Source organism: Carassius gibelio, chromosome A6, assembly GCF_023724105.1.
Source record: "Carassius gibelio isolate Cgi1373 ecotype wild population from Czech Republic chromosome A6, carGib1.2-hapl.c, whole genome shotgun sequence".
NCBI lineage: Eukaryota > Metazoa > Chordata > Actinopteri > Cypriniformes > Cyprinidae > Carassius > Carassius gibelio.
Window position 1 is genome coordinate 27993655 of NC_068376.1, and position 22031 is coordinate 28015685.

The 22031-nt window shown below is 36.6% G+C and overlaps 1 protein-coding gene across 7 annotated transcripts in view; it reads right to left on the reverse strand.

Moving 5' to 3' along the window:
• The window catches only part of LOC128015952 (receptor-type tyrosine-protein phosphatase T-like), a 247730-nt gene that overhangs the window by 122229 nt on the left and 103470 nt on the right, over positions 1 to 22031 (reverse strand). For all 7 annotated transcript variants that reach the window (XM_052600218.1, XM_052600217.1, XM_052600216.1 and 4 more), the window contains exon 7: positions 14049 to 14342. In XM_052600218.1, the coding sequence (XP_052456178.1) occupies positions 14049 to 14342 (294 nt within the window). The remainder of the gene's footprint in view (positions 1 to 14048; positions 14343 to 22031) is intronic.

The window sequence follows — 22031 nt, forward strand, 5'->3', positions numbered from 1 at the left end:
AGCCATTAGACACCCTCACACAATCCATTCCCAAAATATGACTCCAAGTCTGTCTTGTTATTGTTTAGCCTTCAACTGGCACCGGACAGGGAAAAAAGCAATCACCCTTCCTTCTTCCCTAGTCAATCATAAGCTCCAGGATTCCAATCATTTAAACCTTTCAAGAGCAAAACAGTGTGAACTGCCTCACTCTCCACTTCCTGCCGTAATGACTTCACGCAATGAGGATCATGATGTATCAAACGGCGGGCGGCGAGGAGGAGAGCAGATCGGTGGGAGTTGGGATAAGAGTTGAAGGAAAAAGTGCTTATATTCATGAACTCCACAGGAGGTTTCGGGACATTACGGAAAGAATGGGAGTGCATGCAAGCAATCTGTTGTAGAAGGGGCCGATGACAATTGTGAAAAGACTTGGACAGCTTTTGAATTGGAAAAGGTTGGAGCAGACATCAAAAAGGATGCACAAGAGGTGTGAATGGATTTTAACTAACATTTAGAAAAAAAGTCTAATTCTACAGCCCAAGAAATAATACAATCACAATCAATGCAATTCTGCATGAACGTGATTATCATATACAAAAACTGAGCTTTGTCTCCTCACAAAGGTAATTGTTTCTGTTTTTTGTTGAGGGTTAAAATGCTGTTCTTGGCTTCATGAAAAGCCTGAAAATGAGCAGCTGAAATTACTGCAAGAAAACTGTAATAGCAGATAATAATGACTAGCTATTTAAAAGAAAATACATATATCAACCCACTATGTTGTAAAGATAAAAATAAATCCAGAAAATAACATTATTAAACCCATTTTCATGCATATTCAGTGTCACACTATTTAATTCCTCGATAATGATTGTTTTCTCTATAAAGCAGACAGACATTATAATTTGCAATAAAATATTAATGCATGTTTCTGTGCTTAATCCACTAATATATGCTTGCTGTATGGCAAGAATAATTTACATTGATGCTTTATGGTTCATTTAACTGCATTAAATTTGCATATCAATTTATGACACAACTTGTTCTATTTCTATAGAAAGTAGCATGTGTTTTGTTCTTAGTATGCAAATTTTCATGCATCGTTGACCTATGATTTTAGCACAGTTGTGTATTATACTGTATCCCAGAATGCACTGCGCTCAACTTGACCTTCCATTTCTAGTGTGCAACCTGAACACTAAACTAGTTTGATTGGACTAGGGATGGGTCAAGATAGTCAACTAGTTGATTAGTAAGGTCAAGTAGTTTATCTACATTTTCTCGTCGAAAATGAATGGTAAAAGCCTCTCAGAAAAGTTGCATTTTTAAAATCATTTTCTTAAAAGCACCATCCATACACATTCAGATGGATGTATTTGTCTGTCGCAATATGATGGTATTTAATTCGGGAAAGGTTGCAATATTGCTATTCCCCTTCTATCGAGAGAGAGAAAGATCTTTCTGTCCCAGATGACCTCGACTGGAAAAGGCCAAGGAGCACATTGCTATGTGTGAATTATGAATTCTCTCTGAGATGCCCGAGTCTCCAAGGAGCCAAATGCCTCAGTAGACAGTAGATCTGTTTTATTAACTCAAAGCTTTTTGAATGTGAGAAAGAGAAATATAAATCAGTTGTAAAAAATGATTGCATCATTATAGCAGTTTCTTTGTTTCAATTCACTCTTATCAAAATCTCTGAAAAAACACAGGGTTTTCAGAGTTGCAGCTCAATTTTCTGTATGATGCGTTCATAAAATGTTATTTCATGAATTCTGAGTCCCTTACACTGTTAAAAGAGCCAAAATGTCAAGAAACAAGCTGGACTTATGACAGAGTATGTCTGTGCAAGATACATTCCTGGTTCAAATAGGTTTTGAAAAGTTTTCGAATTCGTTGTATGGGCACTTCTCCCGGAAGAGTGCACAAACCCAACAACCAAAGCGAGAGCAAGAGCAGCCCATAAACTTGCTTCATTCAGGTTACGGAAGTCCTCAGCATATGGCAGCACTGAACAGGAATTGCTCAAGAAGAATGTTTTCAAAGAAATGTATTTGTGGTTGTGAGGGAAAGATAACCTGGTTCAGTTTCCCAAACAACAAAAAATTCCCAAGCATTAAGGGAACAGTGGATGCAGACAAATGTTTTATAAACAAGGCCCAGTTCTGATGTGAATCAGTCTGAAACACTTGAGTGCAATTTACAGCTTTAGAGAAGAAATTATTTATTCTATATAAACTGAAATAGTGGACAATATGACAGAAATATAACCAAATTAATCGGAATCAGCTTTAATTGTAACCAAGATCAGAATCAGAATTTAATTGAACCAACTGAACTGAATCAAACTGAACTTAATTAAAGCAAACTGAAATAATTTAGGTCAGATCAAAATCTTGTATATCAGAATTGATTTTAATTTGAGAAATCCAGATCTAAACTCAACCCAAAGATGGACATCTGAAGTGTGTTTAAACAGTTTACAGTGCGTAGAGCATTTATAATCACATTATGCAACATTTGACAAGCCAACAACAAACGGTAATTTCATTTTCACTGCATTCCATTTATACCTGTCTGCTGTGGAGGAAACTTTGTCATTTCTTTGTTTCCCTCTCTACTCTGTCTCTGTGTCATTTTTGGACACACTTTAATGGTTGTGCCCAGCGTCGTGTATTTCGGAGGTGTTTCTGGAAGCTTGAATGAGGGCGGCAGCTCCACCTGTCAGCCTTCTCTGGTCAGCATGCTATCTGCAGCCATGCTTGTCAAGACAGGGTGACAGCTCCAAAGGGAGCTAAAGAAGAGGGCTGTGCTTGCTTTTTCCTTCCAAATCTATTTCTCAACATTATTTTCCTGCTCTCCATTCAAATGGACCAGCCATTCCACCCAAAACAAGCCCCCCATCTACCATCTCTCTCAGTCATTTGAAGAACTAACTCTCTAAACCCTGAAACAGATCTGGTGATCTTTAAATGAAAGGTCGGTTCAGGCAACAACAAGCACATTAACAAAATGCACCATTAAAAAGAAAAAGAACACCAACCAATATGTTGTATGAAACATTGTCCTCCGTGAATATATTTCACTTTCCTAGACAAAAAAAAAAAAAAAAAAAAAAACGACAAAATCTGACAGCACAGTAAAACTCTCCACTTCCAGCCCCCCACGCTGCTCTGCATTCATCCGTGTCTCTCTTTTAAGTCTCCTTCCAGTTCTTTCATCAAACTGAGATCATTACGTTTAAGACAGGTTGCCTGGAAACAATTCCCAGAAGACTTGACGATTAAATCATTGTTACTCTTTTAATGTGCAGTAGTGAGCATACCACCCAGAGACTGCCTGGCCTGGTTATTAATGATTCCTCGTTTTTTGCATGCTGGGAATGTGACATTGTCATTGGCAGCTTATGTACCTGGTCGCTAATGGCTCATTTTAGAATGTGGCGCACAAAAACCCACAGTGCATCTGGCTGACGGGTCCAAATATAGTCATGCAGAGAGGAAAGGAGGTACAGTGGGAGATAGATATAGAGAAAGAAGACTAAACATTTGGATTAAAAGGTGCAAACCAGATTAACCCTTAACAGCCTACTGACAGCCAATGTGTGGGATTTGACAGTTGATGTAACTGAATAAAAATGACATCTGATGGAGTTACTGAAAGTTCATATTCTTTAAGTTCTACTGGTGTTGATAAGGTTAGCATCACACACACACACACACACACACACACATATATGTATATGTATATGTATATGTATATGTATATAGATATATTACTTTTGTTAATTTAGCTAATTAGCCACTGGGAAATCAGAAGAATTTGACACATAAAAGTTAATGTTTAATTTTGCAAAGCATTCAAATGTAATTTTCAAGACTTTGCGGTAGCAACACTGCTTTGGGCCAAAGGGACACTGACTCTTATTGTTGAGTATGACTTATTGACTGGAGTAATGGCTGCTGAATATTCAGCTTTGCCAGTTACATTTTTTAATTTTATTTAAAAAAATCAGTTATTTAAAATTGTAATTATACTTTACAATATTACTGTTTTACATGAATTTTTGATCAAATAAATGCAGCCTTGGGTAACATCTGAGGCTTCTTTCAAAAACACCGACAAATCATACTGACCTCAAACATTTAAAAAATAGTAGATGTGATATTGCTTATCCGACACTAGAGACCTAAATTTCCACACTTATTTCAGAAGACAAATGCTGCAAACAAGCTCTTTTTAAAGTAACTGATAATGACCCTATTACTGAAAGCCTTCATCTGACAATCAAAGCTGCATTATTCATGGTCGAGTAATTAATGTCACCTCTCTTCCAGTTTTTCTTTTTTTTCTTTTTATTCTTCTATGTTTGAGAGCCCATCAGAATGGAAAGATGCCCTAAGGCCAGGCCTACAAGAAAACATGACTTCAGTCTCAAAAAACATCTGGCTGTCAGTGAGGCAAACGTGAACGTGGCATTGTAAGGCTGAATCACAGTGGGACACAACCTAGAGCTAAACCACAAATCTGTTTCTCCTGTAGATAAGGGCCTCCTTCAGGTCCATTGGGGGCTATTTTTGGTATCAGAACTCATAATCATGAGAAGTTCATTAAACGTCACCCAAAGCCAAATGCAGCCTCCATATGTTGGTGCCCAGTGGGCGCTACTCTCCCAATAAGCAAACTGCCTCGTCTTCCCTCTATAAAACATTGAAATTAATTAAGGAAAAGCACATTTTGCCCTCATCTCTATCACTGAAACAGTGCAGCATTTCCAAATGATTGGGAATTCTCCATTTATTTCCTTCTCTCTGAAAGAGAAGCCTAATTTGAATTCCTAGCGTTTTATTTTAACATGCAGTACAAAAACAACAAAAGTTGGACAGCTACTATGGGTGGAAATCATTCTATTCAAACAGCAGTGCAACTAGGAGAAAAACTACATCACAGATCATTTTTATTGTGGTTTCTTGCTCTCTTTTTGATGTATTTACAATAAACCATTTTATATTTGCCCCTTGTAGTAAAGATATTGATTTATTCATTGTTAATGTTTGATTTATGACCACAGATGCCAGTTAAATCCAATCTGTTAGAAATCAACAAATGTGGTAATCCACATTCCCCATGATCCCGAGAGATTGCTGTGATTTCATTTTGAACTATTCTATGTTAATATATGGAGGCAGGTTATGAATAAAATAATTATTTGATGTAGATTGGAATCTGCTGAGGATGCGATTGGGTCGTTTTTGTTGAACAAAAGCAAAATTCATATTTATGCTGGATGTTTTTCTTCTCCTCCCTCTGTTTCTCACCCGGCAAAGTCTTTGTTCAGATCAAAACAAATTCATCATAACATTCATTCAACAGTCACTTCAAAATTAATCTTTGAATAATGTCACCTGATATTACCGAGCACCAACTCTTACCAGAAACCTCTAAAGCAAAAGAATAAAGCAAATAATAAGCAACAAACAATACATCTGATATATCTGCTACTCAGGGCAAGAGTTACTGATATTTGAAATAAATTAGGATTTTCCTGAAGAACTGTTCCAGGATCAACAAAGTCATCGATTACCACAAAAAAATAAAATAAAAAAGAAATCCCTCAGTATCCCTCAGTTAGTAAAAACAAACAAAAAAACACAGTAACTGGAGCAGGATAAATCTGCAGTAATTGGAGCAGGATAAATACACAACTACTACACTACTTTTAAAATTATCTGATTAATAAAAAAAAAAAAAAATAATATTTGTGTTTTTTGAAAGAAGTCTCTCCATCTCACCAAGGCTGCACCAATATGATAAAAAACAGTAATATTGTGAGATATTATTACAATTTAAAATAACTCTTTTCTATTTCAATATATTTTCAAATGTAATTTAATCATGTTATTAAAGCTGAATGTTCAGCATCATTACTCCAGTCTCACACGATCCTTCAGAAATCATTCTAATATGCTGATTAACTGCTCAAGAACTTATTTTCAATGTTGTGAAAACCGTGGTATGCTTTCCATGCCATAAACTGGATTTATTTCAAATATACATTTTTCATAATATTATCAATCTCGTTACTGTCACTTTTGATAAATTTTATCTATCCTTGCTGTACAAAATTAATTTATAAAAAAACTAAAAATATATATATATATATATTGTATACACACACACACACACACACACACACACACACACATATATATATATATATATATATATATATATATAGCAACTTTTATCTCACAATTCTGAGAAATAAATAAAGTCATAATTCTGTTTTTTTCACAATTGTGAGTTTATTTCTCGCAGTCCTGACTTTCTTTTTTTCTCGCAATTCTGCGAAAAATAGTCAGAATTGTTAGATAAAAAGTCACAGTAACCCTGTTTTATTTTGTTATTAGGAGCAGAAACAGGCTTGCACAGAAATGACACTAATGTGATAACATCATTAAATCTTAAAATATCTAACCTTGTTTGTGCAAGTTACTTCCAATATTTCAACTCTTCTCATGAACATGTAAAGCCAAAAAACTTTCAATTGATATGTGCAAGCATAACATTGTTTACATGGAGAAAAAAAAAATTACAGAAATTGTCAATTTATCCAAGTGATTTAGTCAGCTTTACAACTCAAACAACCCATTGTTGGAAGAGTTAATATATGTGCTTTAACAAAAATATATTCTGTAATATTGGCTGCCATTGTAAGTGCATTACTGTACAGTAGATTCGTTTTCGCTTTACTTACAAAGCCACGTCACGACAATTCTCTGAGCTAATCGTCTATGGCATGTTACATGATGCTGTCAACAGAGCTTAGGTTGGTTTGAACCCATAACGTTCCTTTAAGTACAAGTCTTTTAGGAGCTCAATCCCTTCAGTCACTTTCAGTCAGAAAGCCAAGTTTGATGAGCGATCGTGATGACAGAGCGAGAGGGGAACTACTGCAGCTAATGTAAAATACAGAATGCCAACTGTATTAGAATTCAGAGAACATCTCCCAGAGGGCAATCTGAGGGTGTGATCAACCATCAAAAACTTGAGCAGACATGCAGTGTATTCTGATGTTGCTTAGGGGGGCGGGCAGACTCTGTGTTTGGCAAATGGGGTGTGATGGGCCCTCAAACATGGCACAAAACGTATTTACAGCTCCTGCTGGAAAACCGAGCACCCAAATCTAAAGTACACAACCTTGTACTGTATTACTGAATTTTTTCTCGTCTTCTGAGAGCATATGATAGCTTTGTGAAGAACGGACAGAATTGTAAATTTTTCACATCTTGAAGCGACATACTGTACTTGAACGTAATCTGAATGTGATTTAAATTTGGGTGAACAACTTAATTTAATAAACAGTTTATTGCACATTGTTGGTTTTGACCCAAATGAGACCCAAATGAGACCCAAATATTTGATATATATTATAGTGCAAGAGCCACAAGTTTCTCTCTCTTTCTTTCCATAGTTGTCTATTACCATCCTCTCTCTCTCTCTGCCCCCTGTGCATTATTCACCATCTCTGCACCAAGACCGCCTGGCGTGCTGGGAAAGACAATATAAGTGTGTCTATGTTCCTGCTCTGTTCTGATACAGAAATCTCCTCTCCTCCACTTTTCTCTCCTGTCTCATTACCATCGCTTACTAAAAAGAGATTCACTTTATGAAAGCTAGATTCATAAAATACACTATAAAAAATAAACTACAGTGATCAGCGAAATAAAGACAACATACTTCATAAAGGTAAGGTGATAATAATTATTAGAAAATATCATTATTACGTCAAAAAGGCAGCCCTGCTCCAAAATGCATGCCATTGGCTGAGCCAGAAACAACACACTCTTCAGACAGTTAACCAACAAAGGTCTCACATTAAGTTATCTATGAATATTAAACTGTGATTTTAAACTTGAACATATTGCATCACTGCCCCTCAACAAAAAAGAGAGTCAACTTTCGGGCCCTATTTTAACGATCTAAATGCAAAGTGTTAAGCTCACGGCGCAGGTGCACTCAGGGCGTGTCCACTTTTGCTATTTTAATGATGGAAAAACAGTTGGATGACTATCCATTATGACATGTAGGCAATTTTATATTTAATTAGAATAAAAAAAATTCTTATGCATTGCAATCGTTTAATTTTTTATATTTGGCTTGTTTGTGTGCTGTTGTGCGTACGCTCATTGCAGACCCGCCTATACTAACACGATCTTTAAATAACAAAGAAAAAACTTTAGAGAAAAGACTTTAGACCAGGTTTGAGTTGGTCTATGGCGCAGTCTATTTTCAGCTCTTTGAAATAGCAATGCGCCTGAACACACCTCTTTTTTAGACTAGCACGCCCATAGGTGAACAAATGAGCGCAAATGCATTTGCTAATTAAACGACGTGGTGTTTGGGAATGGGAAAATTAAACTGAACTGAAACTGAAACTAGCAAACACCTTGCGTCGCATTTCACCGGGTGTATGATAGGGCCCTTCATTATGATTCATTAGGATTATATCACTGGATGGTACCACTCACATTTACTCACATAACTGAATTTTATTCAAAATTTGAAAAATCCATTACAAAACCCTCTCACTGATAATGATAAGGCCACGTTCTCCATTACTGAGCAAACAACTGTTTTCTCTCAGGTAAGACAATAGTGCCCAGACATGTATGTCATCTGCTGCTGCGCTGACGTCTAATGATTCATGACTAAAGTCCTTTTGAGACTGTAATTGTTTTACATGAGAACATGAGGTTATTTCAGTATCTACAGGAGATGATTTCATTGCTGTCTGAATTGAAAATGTCTTTTTTTTTTTCCCATTATGGAAATGCAGTTGCATTACGCCCGGGAAAGGGGTGTTCTTAGCCAAAAATAACCTACTATTCTTTGATTTAATTCCCATATGAATTGACATCTTTGAGTTTAAAAGGAGAAAATGACCAAAACTTTGTTTTGAAAATCATCTTTGACTACCGATAAGTGCCATAGGGCTACTGTTTGAAACTTAGCATGGTAATGAGAATTTGGATATTTGGCACAACGTCTGCTCTTTCAGTAGTATTTAAATAAAATTCAACACAGGCTAACTGGAAAACCATGCCTCTAACAAAATTTTTGTCCAAAACTACTGACTGCAGTTTACTGTACATTTGAAATGAATATTATTGTGTCAGTAAAACACCATCTAATTTTGTTCCTTTTAATACAAATACTCAATAAATTAGAATGTCGTGGAAAAGTTCACTTATTTCAGTAATTCAACTCAAATTGTGAAACCTGTGTATTAAATAAATTCAATGCACACAGACTGAAGTAGTTTAAGTCTTTGTTTCTTTTAATTGTGATGATTTTGGCTCACATTTAACAAAACCCCGCCAATATTCTAATCTCAAAAAATTAGAATATTGTGACATGCCAATCAGCTAATCAACTCAAAACAGGCTTCAAAATGGTCGGTTCACTAGGCTACACAATCATGGGGAAGACTACTGATCTGACAGTTGTCCAGAAGACAATCATTGACACTGTTCACAAGGAGGTTAAGCCACAAACATGCATTGCCAAAGAAGCTGGCTGTTACAGAGTGCTGTATCCAAGCATGTTAACAGAAAGTTGAGTGGAAGAAAAAAGAGGCACAACCAAACGAGAGAACAGCAGCCTTAGGATATATGTGTGTGTGTGTGTGTGTGTGTGTGTATCATTAAATGATGAACTGCAAAGTGGCAGTATCTCAGAACATATTCCTTCATTATGTTAGGATATAAGCCAGAAGGAACATTAGGCCCTCTAACTCAGAAATATGTTGGTAATTAACTCGAAAAGCAGCTGTGTTTTAAAATGTCATAAATTTTACAAAAAAAAATCCCAAAGGCCAAGGCAAATCAATCAGTTTCTTTATGATAGGCTTTATCTCAAGGTTTCAGGCTAGAGAGGAGACAGTAATTGACCTTAGCCTTGTGCGGGTGTGAGGACGTCCTGCTTTTCCATGAAAACTGTCTACAGGTAAAGTAAATTTGCTTTAAGATCTCAGTGTAGAATTTATAGCGGAGGATGAAAAGATGAGATATTGCCAGTGAGCTTCTTCTTTTTTTTTTCTCTCTCTTTTTTTTTTTTTTTAATTGCTGCATTAAATATTAAGAACACCACAGTCACTTCAATGGATATTCAGCAATTAAGAACACACACATTATCACCTCCATCTTTCTGCCCTGCAGAGGAGGAAGATTTATCATGAGCGATGTGGAAATATATTCAAATAAATCCACTTTGCTGGAGAGTCAAGCAGAGGACTAAACTCTATCCATCATGTTTGCTAGATGGAAGCAAAGAGAAAGAATGGCTCAGAGATCTCCACACCTGAATATGTCTGTGCATCAGAGGGTGATGGAGCAGGACAAAAACAGAACGGCCGATGGGAAGATGCAGTGCATTGTTAAGAACCCAGGTGTGGAAGGAGGGAAAAAGGGAAATAAGACTTAATTAATTACAAATGTATTAATGAATAAACAAAAGAAAGACAGCATGAAAGAAAGAAAAAAAGAAAGAAAGAACAATATTATTTATCTTTCCATATGAATCCTGGTAACAAGCCCATGAAACTGCAGACATTTCCTGAAGGATTGCAGCAGTGCTGTGGATGAGAGGCTGGACTGCAGGAAAGTTATTATAATAGATCTCAACTGTCAACTGCATTTCCATCCTATTCATAACTTCCCCCACACAAACGGTATTAATATTACAGATTGAGTATCAGCTGGATATTGGGTGCCTTTCTTTGTTCAGCATTGCTTGATCATAACTTTCACTAATAAGTCATTAATAAACATTATACAATGCTTAATGGATCATTAGTTAATTTACATTCAAAGAGTTAGAAATGTGAGATTATGTGCTTGTTAATGTTTGCTTATAACATTATTATGATTATTTAACATTGATAATGTTCAAACAAATCATTATTTCACTCAAGTCAAAATGCTTACAAATGTTATTGAACTTTCATATGATCAAGCAATTATTGAAAATCTAGAAATGATTTGAACAAAAGTTATAAAATGATTAAAAGCTTGTGTTAACTGACAACACTTCTGCTGCTACTGAGGTCTGATACGGTTAAGGTTAGGGACAGGTTTGGTGACATGGGTAGGTTTAAAGGTTGGTTAAAGGGTCAACAGTGTACGGGGTCAATCTGATAAGGAAAAACGGTTCAATCCGTTTATATTATATTGTTTTGATAAATTAACAAGTATTTTCTATAATAAAAAAATAAAATAAAATAATAATAATAAAAAAAAATTTAAAAAAAAAAAAAAAAAAAAAATATATATATATATATATATATATATATATATATATATATATATATATATATATATATATATAGTTTCTGCAAAAAAAAAAAAAAAAATAAACAAGCAAACAAACAGTAACTTTCACCAACTTTTATGAGTAAACATTAAAAAAAAAACATTATTAATGCTAGGGTTTCTGAGGGTTAACTCTCATTAAAATAAAATTCTCTTGCATATGTCAGAGTTTGACACCCTGCATGGACTCATGGGTAATAATAACTGAAGCATGTCCAATACCAGAACAAGAGCCCTGAAGAGTGTGTGTCCATCCTTGGTCATGACCCAGTGACTTTCCTGCAGCACACAACACACACACACTTCCTCAAGGAGACCTCACCTGACCAGCACCTCCACACCTGTCTGGACTAATCAGTGCTGTGTGACAGATACACACTGCTGTGTGTGTGCGCATGCATGTGTGACAGATAGACAGTGCCGTCACTTCATAAACACATGTTCTTTACGACACGCTTCACCTCTCTCCAATCCCTCTCTCTGTCCTGTCCTCTCACTCCCAAAATGCCCCCCTTGCTGTGATGCGATGAAAGCTGACAGTGGATTTCACATTGATCTCCACACACAAGCGTGGATCACAAGGCTTTGATGGGTGCCGTAATCAGCCTTATTGCGTTCTTTGACCTCTCTCACTCCTGTTTCCCCTAAATCTCTCCTACTGTATCAGTAATTTTACACAGTTTGGATCTTTGATAAAGCCTTAGACATTTTTGTTGTACATAAATGCCAATTGGACCCTTATAGACCAAAAGTGGTAGAACTCATTGGGCTCCAGGTAAGAGCTAGAATAGTGTGAGTTGACACCTGGCTTCCAGCTCATTAGGTGGGCTGCAGCTTGAAGGGAAGCATGTCAACTGTGACAACTTCGATGGTTTTGTTCCTTTACAGTGTATGAAGTTTAAATACAAAAACGAATATATATATATTTGTAGGTTTTGTGCAATGTAAAGTGTAGATATTGTAATAACATACACAGAGGAAAATGAAAGGGATGCATGCACAACAAAACTCGCTGATATGATGCAGGGGCTTGTCAGGTCATTACTATGTGACTGCTACGTTGTTCTGGAATTTATTGTTACATGCATACACTGAATACTTACTTCAAATACCTGCACTAAGTATTGTTTACATGTAATAGCGTCCTTGTGTTTTGGAATAAATATTGAAACAGAAATGCAGGATGTATGTGTGTGTGTTTCTGTACTTGTACAATGACACCCCCCAGTCTGCATGTGTATTTTAAAGAGGACACCCTTCTGTGTGACTGTATAAGCATACCAATAGAGCTCCTGTGCTGCGGAGTGGAGGAGAAAAATTGAATTGGAAGGACAAGAAAGATCAGTGCTGTCGGCTGGAAGAAACTTCATTGGATCAGAAATGTGGGTATATATGTGTGTACAGTATATATTTGACAGATGTCTACCTGTGGTGAGCTGGCATGAACGCACTGATTATGTAAAACAGCCTCACCTGGACAAGTAAAAATGTGAAGCAAGTGCATACACACAACTTATCTGCAGCCAAATACTCTTGAACAAAAAAAGAAAAGAAAAAGGATGGCAAATATTTCTGTCATCAAACACCTTCACCTAAGCTCTCCTTCACTACACCGCATGATTTGTTGCTTTTATACAACCACAAGATCATTGCACATCTCACCAGAATAAAGATATTTAATGGTCAAACTGTCCCAATTAAATTTATCCTTCAAACTTTTTTCAAAACTGTCAAAAAACATTTCAAACAAAACAAGTTTATCTTGACAAACTTCGCTTCCCTATAAAAAAATGCCAGCTATATGAAATCATGCTTGCAACCTCAATTCAAATGCAATTCAAATTTAGAAAATGAACTTGAAAATGAAAGGGAATCTAGGGAAGGTCATTTTTAATTCAATTCTTACACAACTTTGCACAACACAACTCTTGTAGTGATATGTCTTTGTCATCAGTTACTATATGTGAACATGCATGCATCCTGAATGAAAACTTCTGAGGAAGTAAGGAGAAGTAAAAGAGAATGAGGGCATGTCAGAGGAGATACAGAAGAGCCCCCCTGGATCTACCCCGCTGTGTCATCAGTGACAATCCAACTCCTTCATCAAATAACCCTCACCTGGAGCGCACGCACACTCACACACACACACGCACACACACACTGACTCACTTCACCTGGATCACAGTCTTCCCTACTACCTAGGGCTCTCTCGTCTGCTCCCGTCATCTCATTAACTATCACTTTATCAGATCAAGAGTGTCTCCGTCTATCTGAGTGCCGCTCCACATGCCGCTCTACTACGATCATAATTACCCCTGAAAATTGTTCCCACCTATAGTCTGTCTTCTCTCCTGCTCTTTACCATCATTATGTGGTGGAAATGTAACAATCTCAATTATCATTACAACTAAAACCTTCACCCCCTCAAAAATCATATCAAATCATCCCAATCTCTCCCTATTTCTCCTCAGGAAATGTGACAATAACACACTCTCATTTTGACTCTTTCAGATATCTGCACTGACTGTTAAGAGTACTAAAGTGCTGTGTATACACACTATCCCCTTTTCCTGTTGTCATAATTTTCAGCATCATTACTCCAGTGTTCAGTGTCACATGATACTTCAAAAATGCTCAAGAAAAAATTCATTGTTTTTTAACTCCTCAAAGTAACTTCTAATTGTACATACTGAAACTTACCAGCACATTTGGTTCGCGTGATGAGGGCTGGTCCCGGTGGTCCAGTGCCACCCTCCCCAGGTCGGGTCAGAAGAACCTTAATCTCATACTCCACATCTGGATCCAAATGCCAGAGCTTGTATGTTGGTGCATCCACAACATGCACCTCGGCCCAGTTTCCAGTGGTGGTGCGGTAATCCACCTCTTTTAGCATGATGGGGCCATCACCGATGATGGAATTGGCATTTGGTTTTATCCACAAGTAGGTGGCACCAACTGCAAGAAGCTCAGGTGGAGCGATGGGTGTGGGAGGTGCTGAAGAAGAAGAAAGAAAGAAGGGGATTGTTTATTATCTACAATCTTTATTGATCACCTCACTTTTTTCATATTTCTTTCTTTTGCATTTCACTTAACACTAGTGGAACAAAACAAGAGCAAGAGTTGTACATTAGATGTACAATCAGTATTTTTTTATGGATATTTCTGTTTATTCTGCATCAATAGCATGTGTGACTAATATGCCCCTGCCCCTTTGAGGTCCGTTGCTAAAAACCTTCCGGTGCCTAATTAGTGAACTAAGTTATGTTTTGTGCTAATACTGTCAAAGCACACAAGGTTTATGTATAGACTCAGTTGGATATGTCTAAAATGAAAGTAAGCACCTGAAATAAACAGATGCATGTGTGTATATAAGATGCATGCAGGTCTTAATGGGAAAGTAGGCTACATGCTGCCGACTGTAATTAAAGGAACAGTTAAATTCCATTAAATTAAATTCAAGTTTATTTGTATAGTGCTCACATGTTGTCCCAAACCTATATTAATCTCTTTCTCGTGTAACCAAACAGTTGCTGGTCCACATTGACTTTGATAGTAGGAAAAAAAATATATTATGGATGTCACTGTGGACCAGCAACTGTTTGGTTTTCCACCTTCTTCAAAATAGCATTTATGTTTAGCAGAAGAAGAAAACTCATTCGGGTTTAAAACAACTTTTGAGTGAGTTCAGTACATGAAGAAAAAAAATAAAACACTATTTTAAATTTTTGGGTGAATTATTCCTTTAATGTTAATAAAACACCAAACACACAGAAAAAAAAAATCACTCAATACTCTTGACTGAAAAACTTTAATACAGTTCCTCTAATAGGAATCGATGTATACAGTTTTATTTTTATATTTGTTCATACATTTTTTTTAATGCTCCTGCTAAATATACCTATAGCACCTGAAAATAAAACACTTTATTTTATTTGTATAATATCTGTTTTTGTAATGTGTATCATTGTTATAATATTTTAATAACAAAAATAAAATAATAACAAAGAATTTTATCTTCACCCATGCACTCTTTCCTAAATATCCACCATAGTTTTTCATATTTTGTTTCCTTTTATAATTGGGAAATTAGTTTGGATGTGATGTTCAAACAGCTTGCAAAATAGAAAAACCAACATGACAAAGAATCGTGATAAAATCATGATATTTAAAAAATAAAAATGATTTAAATATTTTTTTTTTGATATTGCCTACCCCTAACAAAAACCGTACAGACTCCAAACCCCCACCCCCGGTCCGCTATTGTGCCCTTGTAACGGCATTTCGCCCCTACCCCTCGGGAGGTCTGTGCACGCCACTGCAGCCATCATTTGACATTTGCTTTTGTAGTGCAAAATGGTGAGAGGAAAATGAAGGCTGGAATTACAGTGAAGCATGCGGCTGAAGCGTTGGAGCTCATTAAGGGATATCAGACAGACTTGCTTGGCCGGCAGAATTGTTAGAATAAATGGATTGAAACGTTTTCTGGAATCCCAGTTGAGAAGGTGGGCTATAGCTTTTTCCCTTAACACTTAGCTAAGGTCTCTTCCTCTCCCTCTCTCTCTCCATTGCTTCTACCCACTCACATTAAATCCACAGGAGACAGCTTATGGCTTGCACTGCATTAACTTCCTGTCTCTGCCTGTCTCTTCCTTCTTTGTTTCACAGCCATTGAGCACCTCAGATTTACCCTCAAACATGTGAAAGGTAAACAATATTTCTTTTTTCTTCTTTTCTTCCCTTCTTCATGCGTTCATTGTTTCCTCCTTTCCTTCTGCTGCCTACTTCCTCTCTCCCATTTTGTCCATTTCTCTTCCTTTACATTTCTTTTTTTACTCCTGTTTTCTTCCTTTTATCTTTTCTTCCTTTTTACCTTGATCCTTTCTCTTCCTTTCTTCCTTACTCCCTACCTTACTTCCATACTTCCTTTGTTCTTTCTTCCTTTTTCTTCCCTCCTTCCTTCCTTCCTTCCTCCCTCCCCACCTCCCTTTCTTCTACAGGATTATAACAGAAAATAATACAGAGAACCCTAGCAACCACAATGTTATGCCCTGGCAACCAATCAGAAGACCTTAGAAACTAATTGGCCAAGCCAACAAAACATTTTCTTTATAAAATGTAAGAATTCGACTTTTCAACATTAAACATTTAAGAATTCAACCTCCTTGTTTCCCCAAGGAGAATTTTTATCTTCCTAATGTAAATATTAATTCTAATTCTTTTTCTTTCTTTCTTTCTTTCTCTTTCTTTCTCTTTCTTTCTTTCTTTCTTTCTTTCTTTCTATTTCTTTCTTTCTTTCTTTCTTTCTTTCTTTCCTTCCTTCCTTCCTTCTTAGTTCCCACCTTCAATCTTCTAATCGTCTTTTGGCACACTTTCTCAGCAGGAGGTGGGGCAGAGACTAATCCAGGGTTAGAGGTGAGTAGCGGTGCATGAAGAGTTCATCCGAGCATGGAAGAGCCACCCAGGTCCACTCTAATGAGAGGCTGGTGTCTCTACTGTGCCATGTAATCAACTGAGCCAGATTACCAAAGCTCATTTACCCACAGCTGATAACCACTGACTCCCTCAGCTGCCCGGAAAGGATACGCTATAGCTTGGAAAAGAGAGTTTAAACGTTACCCTTCAACCTCCGAAGCTTAAGAGCATTTAGTGCTTGAAATGAAAATAAAGGTGGGAGCAAATAAAAACGATAACAGAAAGGGAGGAATAATAAAATGTCAACAAAGATTATCAGAGGAAAAAAGACAGGAAATATAGGTAAAACAAAAGGGGGTAAAAAAAAAAAAAAAATAAATAAATTTAGTTTCTTTAAAACTTATAGTTTCTATAATAATCAGTTTTTTTTATTTTTGTTTTATTTAAGTACCTCATTTAAAGTCTATTGGATATTTTTCACCTTTATTCAGCTTAGAAAATGAATATATGTGACCCTGGAAAACAAAACCAGTCTTTAATGTGTATTTTTCAAAATTTGAGATTTACACATCATATGATGTATGGAAGGACAGTATTGGGCTGAGATACAACTATTTGTAATTTGCAATCCGAGGGTGCAACAAAAAAAAAAAATCTAAAAACTCAGAAAATCGACCTTTAAAGTTGTGCAAATGAATTCTTAGCAATGCAAAACAAAAATTAAGTTGTGATATATTTATGGTAGGAAATTTTTAAAATATCTTAATGGAACATGATCTTTACTTAATATCCTAATGATTTTTGCACAAAAGAAAAATCAGTAATTTTGACCTGCACAATGTTTATATACCCCAGTGACTTGAGACATGTTTTGTGGTCCAGGGTCACGTATGTGTAATATTTAAGCATAGGGGTTTAAATCCCTCACCATAAACATGACCAATAATTTGCCATAGTAAACCCCAGTAATAATGACCGCAAAACAATCTTCAGTACTTTAGTGTGAAATTAGATATTGCCTATGGATAATGTCTTATTTATCATATGAATGGACTCCAGCGTGTTGTTCATCAAGGTAGCTGCCACATCCAAATTGTAATTTTGAAGTAGTCCCTTTGTTCAAACCATTAATACACTTCCATCGTTTAATGCATTTTCAGCTATCTTTATGTCAGCACATTGTCCTAGCGTGGGCATTTATGGTCCTGCAGTTGATAAACTCAATGATTAGTGGAGTGTATTTGGATTGAGCATTTATGATTGCAGCTGGATGCAAATGAGGGTTGGAAGCTGCTAATGACTGGCTGAATCTTGGTGATTGCTGCATGATGATTGGCTGAATGTTATTGTACTCTGGACGATTTACAAACTATTTTGAGCTTTCAGCCTTAATGTGGTTGTTGATAGCAAAGTGGTTTGTTGCCACATCACTAAAGAAATCGACAAATGTTCTTTATAAGAAAGTTAAAACATCTGATGTCTATACATTACTCTGTAGTCTCATTAAGGTCATGTATTGCTTAGGATGACAAAAAAAAAAAAGAAACTGTGGTATCATGACAAACAGCAACTAATAACTGAAAGTTCAAAAAGATAGGTGAGATAGTGACTGTATATAAATATGCTGGCAGAACAAAAACAAATATAAGAATGACACAAAGGCTATAGCTCATCTTAGCTCCTTCTCAAGTTCTCTAGTTCTTATATCAGTATATTCTCTCAAAAAGATTAAATGAGAATGAATAAGGAAATATGCTAGGCTCAGACAGGCTAGACACAACCTCACAGTGTCACACAGTATGGATACAGATAACAAAAGTAGCATTAACCGTTCACCAGGGGTCCCTTTCAGTCCAGGAAACTCATTTCCTACAGACATAAGAGACTTCCTGAACACACTGTTTACTATTTCAGGTGTAGAAGAGCACAATCCTAAATACTCTCTCTCATCTTTTCTTATCAAATTCTCTTGATAACAAAGATCATTCCCATTTCCACTGATACTTTGCCATACGTTCAGGAATATTAGTCCCTGTGCATGTGTATGTGTGTCCTTGTGGCCAAGCGCCCCTGTAATTTTAGCCTTTATCACCTGGTGTCCACAGGGAGGTTTTAAAAACAGCTGGATTTGTGAGAAATCTCCAGAAATCCCACCCTGCTATCTGATCAAAGCCCACCGGGTTTGTCTGATAGCAGAGCTGGAGGAGAGAGAGATGAGCACCACCGTCAAATGGGAATTTGTAGCTGTGAAACAACAATAATTGCAATCTGCTTCCTTGTGTGTCGGAACAACCAATTCAACAGAAATTGAGAAAGGGATATAGAGTGAATATATGAGAAAGTTTGATTTAATCTAGAGCCAGAGAGTTTTTTTAATAGCCACAATTCAACTGATGCATACACATTTGTGCTTCCGTACACTGCTCAAAAGTTTGGGGTTTCTCTTATGTTATGTATATCAGAAATACAGTAAAAACAATGCAATTCTATATGACTGTTTTCCATTTAAAATGATGATATATTGATGATATATTATTCCAGCTGTATAAACGTTAAACCTCAAATTGGCTTCTTCACTTGAAGCATTTACAAATCAGATGAATTTAGAATTTTTCAGATGAACAATGTCTACAATGTTACACAACCGGAAAAACATTAATAACATAAAAAAAAAAAAAAAAAAAAAAAACGTATGGAGCAACATCCTCACATTTTCATTCTGTTTAAGAATTGCATCACATTATGCCAAAAATCACTCAAGCACTTTCAAACAATTGCAAAGCTCTCCATAGGACTGGCAAGCTCTCTGCACACCTATTCATCAGACTACAGCAGCACCCACAAATCTCCTACATCCTCCATACTGGCACCCTCATGGGAAACGGTTCGGAGTGACTCACACAGTTGTTTGAACTCATTCGCTTTATTGTTTGGATCAAACCTCGGAGGAAAGGCTCAAGGGAACCAGATGAGAGATGCCAGGAGAGATGCAGTCTGTGGCTTTGACCTGACCCTTGTCCCTTGATGCAGTATCTCTTTGGAGGTTTGATTCCCTTTGTCAGGGCGAGGAACTACAATTCCTGCTTTTTCTTCTCTCCATCTAAAGACAAATTCCCCTTCTATCAGTGTTAGAAATGTTTCCATTGGATGCCCTCACAGAATGCTTTAATCAAAGCATTGTATTGAGCACTGTTGAAGAGCAGGGAACAAGAGAAATATAGAGGAGGAACGCTGTAAACATACAAGCACAGCAAGAACAGCATGAGAGGAGCGAAGGCTCTTCAAACCCTCTTTCAGAAGAAGCACATTCAGGTCTGGACAAATAAAAGCAATGCACGGGGAACGGACGACAACAGAGGGAGACAGTGAAAATAAGGAAGGAGGTGTTTCTCGCTAGACTGAATTCATAAACCCAGCGCTGTTCAAAGACGCCATGCTGAGGACACCTGTGCATACAAATTCTAAATTCTGCTCCAAAAACAACTCTGGACTCAAGGAGACGTAAAACACACACACTCACAAATCTCTATTCCAAAATCTATTGAGCTGCCTTACTGTATACTGCCTACACAGGCCACATCCTAACTTGAGCCTCATAAGGTCAGAAATGCAGACCAGAAATATAAATCTGACTGTAGGAGATGCAGTTCACATTAATGTTTACTATATAATACAACACAAACTTGTGTGTTTGATAGCTATAAGCCTTTGCGTTCATGCATTTGCATAAAAGTGTTAATTTCCTCAATGAAGACAATGACAAAAAATATTAATTAACAAAACATTTTTTTGAGATGTTGACGAGCTAAAACTAATATCTGATGATACAAACTATGAACAAATTTTTGCCACGTCTTCGTTAACAAGACCAGACAGGACTAGAATGTTATTTGTGGACTACCAGACATTCAAAATACATCCTATAGGCTACTGTCTTGTCCATCAAAATGTGCATCCCTGTCATTGGATTGCAACTGGTTAAGGGGCGATTGCATATCTAGTCTCAGGATAGACTACAAAAATGCAAACTAGCGAGCTGAAACAATGTCCTCAGCACCCGAAGGGGTAGGGATAAGGTGGCCAGATGTCCTGTTTTTCTCGGGAGACACAATCATTGTCGATTAACTTAAAGTTAGACGGAATCTCACAGATAGAAGTGCTCTCTCTAGCGTACGCTCCACTTCTTCAGTTCTAATATACAACGCTTGATCAGTTATCAGTGCTCAAATACACACACACAGCAGTCCAAATGTCTATCGTGTAGAGTATCTATTATAATTATAAATTATATATAATAAATTAACATCTTTCATTTTTATAAGTTCCATTTTCACTACTGTTAAAGGTATAGTTCACCCAAAATTTAAAAGTGTTGTCATTTATTCAAGTTTTTCCTAATTTAGTCCTTAATTCAAATTTCTCATAAGCTTAATTGATTTGTTCTAAAGAGAGAAAAATTAATGACTATTTTTGTTTGAAGTCTAGATATAATATAGCTACCACAATAAATGTTTGTTACTGCAGTTTGACTAAAAGTAATGACTAAAAGTTGACAAAAATGCAATTACTTTTCATCGACTTAAACTATGCTCAATAGTACTACAGCAGCACCCACAAATCTCCTACATCCTCCATACTGGCACCCTTATGGGAAATGTTTCTGAGTGACTCACACAGTTGTTTCAACTCATTCGCTTTATTGTTTGGATAAACCGCGGAGGAAAGGCTCAAGGGAACCAGATGAGAGATTCCCTACCAAAAAAATGCTTGTACATTTTTTAATAAACTCATATGACTAAAAGGTGACTGAGACTAAGTATTTTCATCTCAAGATAACGACTAAGACTAAATCAAAAAAGCCTGTCAAAATTAACACTGTAGCATAGTTTATGTTTGGCCTCAGTGACCAAAACTTTTGTGGAAATTGTGAAAACTTTACTCACAATTGACCTTGATCAGCATTATGCTAAGATAAAGTCAAATCAAAAGTACCGTATTTTTCGGACTATAAGTCGCACCTGAGTATAAGTCGCATCAGTCCAAAAATACGTCATGACGAGGAAAAAAACATATATAAGTCGCACTGGACTATAAGTCGCATTTATTTAGACCCAAGCACCAAGAGAAAACATTATCGTCTCCAGCCGCGAGAGGGCGCTCTATGTCTTCAGTGTAGACTACAGGAGCACTGAGCAGTATAGAGCGCCCTCTCGCGGCTGTAGACGATAATGTTTACTCTTGGTTCATGACTTTTAGTTCATTTCTCTTGGT